This window comes from Phyllostomus discolor, chromosome 4 (assembly GCF_004126475.2).
Source record: "Phyllostomus discolor isolate MPI-MPIP mPhyDis1 chromosome 4, mPhyDis1.pri.v3, whole genome shotgun sequence".
Classification (NCBI taxonomy): Eukaryota; Metazoa; Chordata; class Mammalia; order Chiroptera; family Phyllostomidae; genus Phyllostomus; species Phyllostomus discolor.
In genome coordinates, this window is record NC_040906.2 from 71,023,163 (window position 1) to 71,035,743 (window position 12,581).

At 45.1% G+C, this 12,581-nt stretch overlaps 1 protein-coding gene across 1 annotated transcript in view; it reads right to left on the reverse strand.

Moving 5' to 3' along the window:
* The window catches only part of KIF5C (kinesin family member 5C), a 151,176-nt gene extending 138,801 nt beyond the window's left edge, over window positions 1-12,375 (reverse strand). Inside the window, exon 1 of the mRNA XM_028508771.2 lies at window positions 11,812-12,375. Coding sequence (XP_028364572.1) covers window positions 11,812-11,937 — 126 coding nt within the window. The 5' untranslated portion in view covers window positions 11,938-12,375. The remainder of the gene's footprint in view (window positions 1-11,811) is intronic.
* Between the last annotated feature and the right edge of the window lie 206 nt (window positions 12,376-12,581).

The window sequence follows — 12,581 nt, forward strand, 5'->3', positions numbered from 1 at the left end:
TGTTGGGTCACATTCAGAGCCACCCTGGGATGCATGCAGCCTGCAGGTTGCACACCCCTGCTCTAGAATATAGTACTCTGGGTGATTTTTCCCCACTTATTTGAACAGATAATTAGCAGGTTATGTTGCTTAGTAATTATTATGGAAAAGCTAAACACTTCCTGTCTAAAGTCTACTTTTCACAAATATTATATAAACAAGTTGTAAGTAGTGAGAAGATTCTGATGCTACCATGATGACATTAGTACCAGGGACCCAGGCTCCCTCCTCTTCACTGGGTGGGCAGGTCTGCTCTGCACAGGGACCCAGGCACGCAGCAGGTATCCAAGCACCGCCCAGGTGGGGCACCAGCACATACCATCCCAAGAAGCAGGCCTAAGTCTCAGATAAGAAGGCTTATGTGGGCTTCCTAACCTCACCAACTGGACCATCTTACTGCCCACCCCCTCTTGAGCTCTGAGACCAGCCCACATGGGCCTGAATCTGTGGACCCAGCCTAACTGATCCACTGGGCAACATACAGGGAAGGGATGAAAAAACAGCCCTTGGAAGACAGCCCAGGGAGCCACAGCCTGCTGAGGTTGGCTTACCACAGAGGCCAGACACAGGAAGGAACTGACCACCTCCCATGGGATCCTGCCTACCAGTAGCCAGGACCAACAGAGGCTTGGACACTGAGCAATCAGATTGGCATTTGTTCCTCTCCATGGAGCAGGCGGTGACTATGAAAAAGAAATAGAAGTCCCTTCCCCCAACTCACCCAGAATTTCCGATATCAGATGGAGTTGTTATTTCCCCAGGTTCCCAGAGAAGCAGCACTAATCTTTGAGGAGTGAGGTGCCAGACGGTTTGTTCGGAAAAAAAGCTATGATATAACCTCCTCAGAGGACGGAAGCAGACTGCTCTTCATTTTCTCATGAGGCAAAATGACGTAGAAATGGGAGAGATCGCTCTATGAGAGAGCCTGGGAGAGGAAGAGTCCCTGAGACTTGTCAATCCTTGTGTAACCAGGATCTTTAAATAAAGTGCTTCTAAAATATATTATTGATCTGCAGCTCTTCCAACAATATCATATCCTGCACTGAAGGAAGTTAAAGCATCAATTATTGGGAAATAATTTGTTAAAGCATCAAAAGTGTTTGTACTTTTTCTCCAATCACATCTCCCTTCAAAAGTTTGTTCTTTTTTATGAAAAAAGAAAGAATAAAATGAGAACTACAAATCTCCTTCCTTAAAGAACTGTGTTGCACTGAATTAGGTTCTCACCTCTATGTTTTCCCTTCAGCTCTGTGGATCTATTTTCCCGTATTCAATTCACATCAAGGATGGGTATTCACTGACTAAAAGGGTAAAAATACTAAGACCCCCTAGACACACCTACAAGAACTGCTCTAAGCGTAGTTGGTACCAAACTAACGAGGGTGGGTACTGAGCTTGGAAGACAAATGAGCGATAGGTCAGCCTGCTTTCCTGAAGCTGATGCAGGCCGACTAAAGCAAGGGAAAGGAGCATCAGGGGAAAGCTATAAAGCATGAAGCTGTTTAACTAGCTTTCGGGTGACACTGCAATGCCAGCGCTGACTTATTAAAACAATAACTGAGACGTGACCACGTGTAAGGGAAATGGGCTGGAAATCTTGACTAGCCCTGATTGCTCTGTATGTTTATATTGTTCCACATGACTCTATACCAAATGTCTCCCCTTGTTTCAAGAGGGAAGTGTATGAGCATCTCTTTCTCACCTCACTTCTAATTAATAGTGCCTAGTATTCAGATGTGGGCAAACCAAATGTAGAAGAATTTATGAGGCAATGGTAGAGGGGCATTTGGATATTTGGCATTATTTTCGTGTGATAATGTTGGTGCGGTTTTCAGTGCCCTGATCCTTTAGAGATATGTATTACAATTTAGAGATAAAATAACGTAAGATATGAGATTTCACTTTAAAACAACAGAGTGAAAAGTTTAGGGAAATATAGGAAAAATACAATTGGCCAATTTATTGATGATGGTTAAGGCCAGTTCATGGGGGTTTATTTTGTTATTCTTTCTACTTTAGTGTAATTTTAAAATTTTATATAATAAGTTTTTAAAAGTGTTCCTAGTAATCAAGGTGGTGGGAGTTCTTTCTAGGGCATTTTTGAGGGGCTATTTCATCCCTTCTCAGCTTATCACTGCCCAGAAAACTTCAGCACCAAGGAAAAAGGACACAGCCATCCTCCTTTTAGACTACTCTTTAAGACTACAATCTTGGCCTCCGTCTCTCTTCTTCTCAAGAGAGACATTTAGGTTTTGATCACCACCAAAAAAACAACATCCTTGAGGATACTGAAACTGACAGGAAACAGCCTACAAATCCTGTGGTTTACATTAAAAGTCTGAAGGCATGGTCACGTTCTGTACCCAAAGGTTAACAGTGCGACCAAGCACACACTCAGTGAGAACTTACTTTAGCTTAGGTATGATGGGATGGATGCCTTATGAGACGACAAAAAGGCAATTCCATGGGGGAAGCAGAGAAGTGACAGTATAAAACAGAAGACAGTTCATCATCTCTGGTTTGCTCCCTCTCAAAATTAGGGATGCCTTAAAATCATCTATATCCCTTTACCCAGCAATCCCAATTCTAGAAATGTATTTTAACAAAATAATTGGGCAAGTGCACAGGGAAATGTGGGTACTGATATTTATCACACCTCTGACCATAACAGAAAAGAAAAACTTAAATGTCTGCCAGAAGGGAGTGGTTAAATAAAGTATTGATTAGACATGTGATGGAATTATATATAACCTTTAAAAATGCTAATGTCTGAGGTATACTATAGGTTTCAAACAGATTTTATAAAATCGTATATTTGTTTTATTTATTTTTTTATCCTCACCTGAGGGCAAATTTTCTTTGCTTTTAGAGAGAGAGGGAGGTTCCATTTAGAGAGAGACGAGGGAAAGAGAGAGGGAAAGATCAATTGGTTGCCTTCTCGTATGCACCTCAAGTGGGGTTGGAACTCTCAACCTGAGTGTGTGCCCTGACCTGGAATTGGGCCTACAACCTTTTGGTCTGTGAGATGATGCTCCAACCAAGCCACAATGGCCTGGGCTCATATCTTTGTTTCAAAACAAAATGTATTGTTTTATGAATAGAAAAGAGCTGGAATAAACAATAAGATGTTAACAATGGTGTTTTCTAGCTCATAAAATTAAGAGTGATTTTTGCCTTCATGCTTTCTGAATGGTTTCAGGTTTTTTTCCCAATCAACATGAAATATATTAGAACTCCCCCCAAAACTACTGAAAACCATGAAGAAGTCCAAGTAGGAAAAACAAGTTACCAGAGCTGGACAAACATCAAGGTAAAAATCGGAGCAAGCAACGCCAGGCTCTGACATCTGACAGCCTAAGAGAATCACCACTTTTCCATCTCTTTCAAAAGACGTCTTGTACTGAGCAACTACTCTGTTCTAGGCACTGCTCCAGGCCTTGGAGATGGAAATAAATAAACAATAGCGAAAAACCCCATTAGCTTTCAGTCTAATGGGTAGAAAGGACACACATACCCAAACAAATGCAGTACCGGGGAAATTCAGCCAACAGTTATGCATGGTACAAGGGGTTCACAGCAGGAAGTGTTTAACCTGGCCAGGGTGGAAGGGAAGAAGGGCTCAGAAGCAGTTTCAGAGGAGGCACCATGGGATGAGAGACTAACGGTGAATGAATGCTCACCATGCAGACATGCTCTGAGGACATCATCCTGGGCATGTGGGATGTGAGCAGCTGTTGGGAGGGAGGTATTAAGCAGCCTAATCTTTTGGAGAAATGGCAGCACAGATGGAATATGGGGTGGGGGTAGGAAGGTAGGCAGGCCCAGAGTATGCCCAGAGGAGGGCCTCGAATACCCCACTGAAGCATCCAGATTCCATCTGGTGGAGACTCGCTCCTTGACCAAACTTGAAACAGGACCATCTGAGAACCTTTCCTTAACCGGGCCTCAACCTCAGACTTCCATGTCAGTCCTTGCAGAATCTCCTTTTAACAAGGATGCTGCTAAGGCAGTATAGAGAGACTCTCCTAATCTTAAAATCTCAGCATGCTCAATACCCCAAATACCAACATCTAAATACCTTGTTATCTATCCTGCCTTCAGCAAAGATCCTGTTCAGTCAGTTCACAAGAATGTACCCCCACTTTGATATCCCCTCTGAGTAACAACTGTCCATCCACATGCCCAACCTGTTCCACTTGTACCTGTGTTTGGAGTCGAGCTCAGCTTCTCTCCCTTTTTGCAATAGTGTTGACACCTATCACAATCACATTCCTTACTATTTTCACCAGTGTCAGAATAATTTTTTTCTTAGCATAACCTGAGGGCACTGGGAAAATGGTGAAGGGTCTGGGCTTTCCCAAGCTCGGTCAGTCTGACAAGAGTACAGAGAAATAACCACAAGTGGATCTTACAGTAACACACATTTTCTGAATGTCTGCTCAGCACTCCCCATGCAGGATCTCCTGTAAATGTCACAATCCTAGAACGTGGAAGTATTATTATTCCTATTTCACAGGCCAGGAAACCGGCACTGGTGTCCAAGTTCCAAGTTCATACAGCCATGAAATTGCAGAGCTAGGAGTTTGTCTTGGGCTGTATGACTTGTACCCAGGTTTGATGCTGGGGAGATAACATTATAATGAATCTAAAAGTCCACTGTCTCTCAGGCTGTCTGTAACAATTGCAAATAACCACAAATTCAACAACTCAATTCCTTCTAAAAGAAACTTGATTGATGTGCAGCAAATGGGTTAAAGGAGCTCTCTTAGCCATAAAAACAGGACTGTATGAAAAACCTGAGAGAAATCAGGTGAAATTGGACCTGTCAAGGGGCTACTTTTTCTTTAATACAGGAGAAACCATTTGGGAGTAGGTAGTTTTGTTTTTGCTTGTTTAATAAGTAGGCACAGGTGATAATTCTGAGGCAGGGACTGAAAGGAACCCGAAGGTGGGGGAGGTTTCTTATTTTGAAGCGGGGAGAAGAGCTGAGAATGGAAAACATAGTCATTAAACAGGGGAGTCAGGCCAGACAAGCACAGGTGGAGGCAGAGGGAAATCCCCAGTGATATCTAAGTTATATGAGGTAATTTAGAAACTGGCAATTATGAGACTTGATTCCAGGCAGGAAACAGGAGAGAAAGGAACCCTCAATAATCGAGATATACTTACAAAGCAACTGTACAACTATAGTAAGGTAGACAAAGACGTTAAAAACAGCTCCTGTCTCTGAGAAGCTTGTAATTTACATGCGGAGTACACACACATGCGCGCCCTCCTATATGCAATCACTGCAGATAAAAGGCACAGCAGACATGCTCTATAAATAAGAAAGTGGGAGATGAGCTCTGTCTGACCTCATGGATGGTTAGAAATTCTACAAATAAGCAGAAGAGTGGCCACTCCAAGCAGGAGAATGGGGTGGACAAATGCTTAAGAAATCAGGCTGTATTGATAGGAAGGGTTTTTAGGGGATAGCCAGAATTAAGGGCAATAATCTGAGGGGACAAAGATAATTCTGAAAATGAGGAAAATTACCAGGGAAATAGGAAACGTGAGAGACAATTAGCATGTATTGAGCATTTTCTTTGTGCCAGATTCTGTTTTGACTTCATTTCATTTTATCTTAACAACCCTGTGATATAAGTATCCCCGCTTTAAATGAGTGCACTGAGGCCCACAGAAGCTAAGCAACCTTTTAAAAGCCTTACAGCTATCTAGTGAATCCACACTCAGTTCCGTCTGACTCTCCCTGCTTTCTCTACCAAGTCCGTTCACTTATGCAGCACCGACAGTGTGCTCACTGCAGTAAGTAGCCTCCAGGGACATGTGCCAGGTTATGGCTACTCTCTTGTGTTCACTCATCCCAGGGTTTCAGAGGGCATATTTACAGGAAACCACTAATCCAGTTCCAGGTGATGTAAACATCTCTGAATTTAGGGCACAGAGAAATGAAGGACTGATATATCTTAACACTACTGTAAACCCTGTTAATACTCAGACAAAATAACTAAATAAACTATTTAAACCCTAACTTAAAATGTTACTGCTTTTAGATAGGAATGCAAAATGGTACAACCACCTTGGAAAACTGTTTGGCCGCTTCTTACAATTAAATATGGAGTTACAATATGATCTATCTAGCAATCCCATGCCTGGGTACTTACCCAAGAGCTATAAAAATGTATCCTCACACAAAAACCTATTTGCGTAGGTGTAGAGCAACTTTATTCATAATCATCCCAAACTGCAAACATCTCAAAAGTTCGACGGGTGAAGGGACAAACAAACTGTGGTACACCATCTAATGGAATACACTAAGCAGCAAAAAAGAATGAACTATTGCTACTTGCAACAACATAAAACGCAGAGTTAAATAAATAAAAGGACCCAGAGTCAAAAAGATACTTAATATATAGTTCCACCTTTATGACAAGCTGGAAAAGGCAAAATTACAGAGGAAGACCAGGTAAGTGGTTGCCAGGGGTTAAGAGAAGGGAGAAGGTCTGACTACAGTAGGGGAGGGAACTGCTTTGTATCTTGATTATGGCGGTATGTGGTAGGCAGAATGATGGCCCCAAAACATGTTCACACTCTAGTCCATGAAAATCTGTGAATATGCGAACATTGCAAGGTAAAAGGGACTTTGCAGATGGCATTAAAGTTGCTGATCAACTGACCTTACAATAGGGAGGTTATCCTAGATTTTTGGGGTGGGCTCAATATAATTACACGGCCCTTAAAAGTGGAAGAAGGAGACAGAGCAGTTGATGAGAGACATGCCACAGAAGCAGAGGCAGGAGAAATTTGAAGCATGGGAGGGACCCAACCATTCCTGGCTTTTAAGTTGCACAAAGTGGCTAGGACCTGAGAGCAGTCTCTAGAAACTAAGAGCAGCCCAGGCTGATGGCATGGAAAAGGGGCCCTCACTCCTACAACCACTACGAACCAAATTCTGCCACCAACGTGAATGAGCAAAAAATGGATCTCCCCGAGATCCTCCAGAAAAGAACACGGTCCTGCCGACACTACCTTGGTTTTGGCTTTCTGAGACTCTAAACAGAGAAATGAGCTGACCTGTCGGACTTCTGACTTATGGGTACTGTAAATAATAAACTTGTGTTGTTTAAGCCTCAGATATGTGGTAATTAGTTATAGCAGCAACAGCATATAATACAGCATAACTACACAACTCGCTGTCTTGATCAAATCCCCTACATCAATAAAAAAGGACAGAGATGTGACTGTGTACAAATGTACAAAGAAAAATTTTTAATGTTCTTGCTTGTAAAGACTATGACTGTTGGACACAAAGAAAAGTTCTCATTATATTTCTTCCCTTATGCATCCCTTAATCACCACAAGGATAACTCGGGCTTGGACTCTGGTCTCTGTCCGGCTCCTGCCTTTGTCGCCCATCCACCGCCCAAAACTAGTCTGAGCTTCTGAAGACGGAAGCCACCTTCCACACCACTCACCAGCTCAGCATTGGTGGCTGATGTTTCACTCTGGCTCTCAAATAGGCTGGAACTTATTGTACATGGCCTCAGGCAGAAGCACCCATCTTTAATAAGACCTGCTTTCCCAGGACTTTGAACTAGAGAATGAAAGGAAAGCCCCAAACTGAAGAATCTTATAGGGAACCTTACAGGGAACTCTCTACGACATTTTCCATCAACACAGACACATCAAAACCAATAGGCAGAGCCCAAAATAATGGATGACTCACCAGGATTTTCAGCAGACAATGGAAGAGAACTCCGAGAAATGCTGTAAATCCAATATACTTCTCTGGAGAATTCACACAGATTCCCTCTGCTGATGACTAGGCCACCCCCACCCTCCGCTTCTAGCTCACCACCAGTGCGATTAGGTCTCCTAATTTTTAACAAAGCTGGATGCAGTTCTCCCCCAGTCTTCTTACACCATTTTAAATATAGTACATGCTATCTTACCTGGCCTGCTCAAAGGAATAGCACTTCTCTTTAAAATTATTTCTTAATCACTCCCCACAGCCTGCAGCCAACTAAAAGTCCATAAAATAAGTGAAATATATAAAAGTAAAGATTTCTAGACTCAACAAAGAGATCAATAAATATGTACCAAGTGCCTTCTGTGGAGAAGGCACTGGGAAATACAAAGGGGCAGAACACGGAAGGTCCTTATCTCTCTGCACATGGCTTACAATGCCATTAGACAAATAATCAAAACTAATAATCATCTGAGGCAAAAGATCATGTGATCATACACAAAATAAACACTACAGGAGTTCCAAGTGGGGAGAGATAGTGGCTGGGGAGGTCAGGGAAAGAAAGCTTTGCACAAGAGCTGAAAAAAAATGCAAAAATGGTGAAATTGATTCCTCCAAGACAGGACATTTTCTTAAAAAGAAATCTACAAACTCCACCTGCAAAATCTCCTTGTTAGCATGCATTTCCATAAGATTTGAACATGACTTTAAAGAGAAAAAAATAATTACCCCCATTTCAAAAACAAAAAGAACTTCTGGGGTTCTGAATTTGGACTAACAGTAACTCCACAGAAATTCATTCTTTACTAGCTCTCTGTTGGAGGTGAAGGTTACTGACATTTCTGGATGGTTCTGGGCTTCCTTGGTTATCCCCACAACCTGCACCCCTGCAAGCAAGGAAGGGAGTACCCATTGCATGGGGAGGGATTAGTCTCTCCCTGGAACTAAGCCATGCAGGCTGGTTCCAACTGAACTGACTGGGGAACCATTCTACTCAGTGTGCAAAGCGTGACACAGGCTGCCAGAACTGCCATTTCCCTTAGTTACACATTATTAATTAGTAGTGGGGAGGGTCCTAGAACATGCCAGCCCAAATCCCCACACACTTCAGCATTCAGCAGTTTTCTGTTCTGTAGCCACACTCACCAAACGATGTGTATAAAGGAATGTGCACAGCAACTCTGTCTAAATTAGCCCCAAACTGGAAACTATCCAGATGTCCACCAACAGTTAGTGGACAAATAAACCACGCTGCCTTCCAACAATGGGACACTGCAGAACAACGCGGATGAACACCCTGTGGCCACAGGCCACAGCATAGATGGATTTGACAAGTGTAATGTTGAGCACAAGAAGGCACATATTGTTTGGTTTTATGTATTTAAAGTTAAAACAAAAAAGACAGCAAAACTGACCTATATCCTTAGAAGTCAGAATACTGGTTACCCTAAAGAAGAAACAATTCATGACAGAAAGGGATGTGATGGGGGCTTTAGGGGCCCTGAAAACATGTTTCTTGGTTCAAGAGGTGATTACAAGAGTGTTTACTTATAAAAATTCATCAAGCTGTATAATTATGGTAACACCTTTCTATATGAATGCTTTATTTCAATAAAGAAATTTATCTTAAAATTGAAAATTGTGCTGTAGTAAAGGAATATAGTAAGATCAGCAAAAATTTAACTTCACAGTTGAAGAGCTACATGTGTATTCTCATACACAATTTTTATTTAAATTATTTATTTTATATGGTGACCATTTTATGGTAAAATTTATGTAATTTGTTTTAACTGATTTTGTCAATAACATATATTTAGATGGGAAATACATACACACAGTAATGGCATAATATTAAAGAAAGTTAACCCTAAAATTAAGGATCTCTGCCTTATACACAGATCAAAAATGATGATATTCAGGGTGGGGCAGAAGTAGGTTTACAGTTGTTCATATGGGAAATAATATAGTAATTAATAAATAATAGAATAAACTCAGTGTTTCATATACTCACAACTGTAAACCTAACTTTTGCCCCACCCTATTTTATTCCACTTTGTTAGTCCTAGTCTGTTGCTCTGAGAAGAAAAAAGGAAGAAAAAGAAGGAAGAGGAGAAGAAATAGAAGAAACTTCTCCAGGCTGTTCCTTAAAACTTCTGAGGAAAACCAAGGTGGGGGGGTCCCCAGAATATGTTCTAGTGCTGCACAATTACTTGTTTTAAAAAACTGTTACAAGGCAAGGGGCAGGGACTACATGTACCCAGTAACTCCCACTTGAAGCCCAGATTGTAGGCTGATCCCAGCTGAGAGGTGTAACCCAAACAATTTGCCATGTGCCCCCATGCACTGGCCATGAATATATCACTATCCCATATCTGCCATTAATTACAGCATTTTCCTCCCCATCAATAGTTGTAGCATACATCTCTTCAGTTTAACACTAAGCAGAGAGAAAACTCCTCTTTCCGACCCTCATAGGTCACCCTCAGACTAAAGGATGATCCACACAGGATTTAGAAGTCACAGTGTCCTGAAGACTGAAAATGAGGAGGGGAGAAAAGGTCGACAGGGGGAGCTGCCTTCCTAAGGGAGGAATGCGATGAAGCCCAGATGCCAAGGCCTAAGGTAGGTGGAGGTGAGTTGCCCAGCTTACTAGTACATTTAGCACCTGCTATTGCCCGGGCCCATCACTGTGGAACAACCTTGGTGAAGATTCTGGGGGCTGCCAGGGCCGGCAAACTTCAGCCTCTGGTTTAAGAAAGGCCTGGCAGACTCTGGCAGAGACACGCCGTAAAATGTCACCTGTCAATCACTTAACCTAAATACACCAGCCACTCCCGGGAACGGGAGGGAAGCGGTTACTCTGAGCATGCTCAGTGATCGGGATGACATCACTTAATCAATGTTGGGGACGGGAAGGCTGCATCAGCAGCCTCCAACGGACTGCCAAGAACGTGTCGGCGGGGATCGGGAGGTTCCCATTAACTCGGTCCCTCCCCACGCGGCTCGCATACAAAGAGGGCACCATCGGCTACACAGGCTGGGGACAGCGGAGGGGTGGGGGAGGGGCGGAGGTCAAGGCTGATTTATTTTAGTTGATATATTCATTTAAGAACTAAAAACTCATGGTATTCTCTCCTCCACCAGCAGCCCCAGCTGCAGAGGTCTTGTGGGGGGAGGGGAAAGGTGAGAAGGTAGATCGAGAGGGAGGGGGGGACCCTAGCCACACAAAGTAACTTCTGCTCTTTGCACAGTGGGCCCAATGGGCTGCGCTCAGGGACCTCCAGCCACACAGATGTGGGCACAGCCTGCTCCCCACTTAGTACAAAACATATCGAGGGTCTGCGGATACCAGGTTGGGGAGTCTCCCCATTAGGGAGGGGTCAGATCCGGGCTCCAGGTCCCAGGCAATCTGCGGCTAAGAAGAAGCTGGAGACACACCAGGCCTCCCGGGGACACCAAGGCCACCAGCGTTCCCTGCATCCCCACCTTCGGCGTGCAAATCAAGGTGAAACGCCGGGGGCAGCCGCGTCTAGATGGCCATAGGAGACAAGGCTAGGACTTTTCCAGTACCTTTTAATTCTCCTTTTGCTAAGATCATGAGGAAAAGCAGTGTTCAATAAATCGAATTGATCCCTGGAATCATTTGTGGGTTTGTACAGCTCACACTTTAAAGGGGGAACCTGGGCACCCCGACTTGAGGGCAACCTGAACACACTACCCACGCGGCAGGATGAGGGCGGGGAACAAAAGACCCACCCGGGCCCCCACCCCCGAACAATGGCGGCTCGGAACCCTTCCTCGCCCCCCACCCCCACCCTCACCACCTGGGGCCCTTGTCGCCCCTCCGCTAGCCAGGGAGGGAACTATGATGCGTTGGCAGCGGGTCTCTCGTCAAGTCCACCCGAGAAAGCAGCCTCGCAGGAAAGTCCGAAGGGGCGGCCTGAGCATCTCTGCTCGGTCTGGGGCGTCGGGGCGCCAGGCTGCGGCGCGAAGCAGAGGGGAGGCCGGGCACCCCGGACACTTACCCCGATTACCACGGTATCATCGCCTTTGAATTTGGGGATGAATTTGTCCCCGCGGAGGATCTCCGCTTCGTTGAGGGGCCGGAACCGGCACATCACTTTGATGCTGCATTCAGCTGGATCCGCCATGTCGGCCAGTGGCAGGGAGGGGGCGCGGGCAGGGGTGGGGGGCCGGGGCTCGGCACAACCAGAAAAGAGGCCGCGAACGCACCGCCTCCAGCAGCCTCCACGAAGCTTCTCAGCAGGTCATCGTGAATTCGGAAGATGGGCAGCTCCGGCAGCTCGGAGACCGGGTAGGTGGGCAGTCTATCCACCTCCGGCTCCGCCGACTGCAGATCTACCTTCCCCGGCCCCGCCCTGGCCCTGCGCTGCACCCCAGACCCACTGCCTGCGACCACGCGGCCAGACCAGGCGACACGCAGGGAGCGAGCCTCGCCCGGCTCAGACCTCCCGGGCTCCTGCGCGCTCAGCCATCCTGCATCAGCACCAGCGCGCTCTCCGACCCGCCCCTCAGCCCCACGGTCCCGCCCTCCCTGGCCTGCCCGGGGCAATGACGTCACTGCAGAGATCCGCCCAGGCTGCGACGGGGAGCATCCTGGGACTTGTAGTCGCTTCACCTGCAGGTGGAAGGACAAGGATGCTTGGAGTTGGCTTTCTGAGACAGCACTGGTGCCAGGGTGCAACTTTCAGGAGCCTGCAGATCTGGTCTGTCTGCCCAAGTCAAGAACAGGATGGAGTTCATATCAAATACTCCCGGTTAAAATCTCTATATA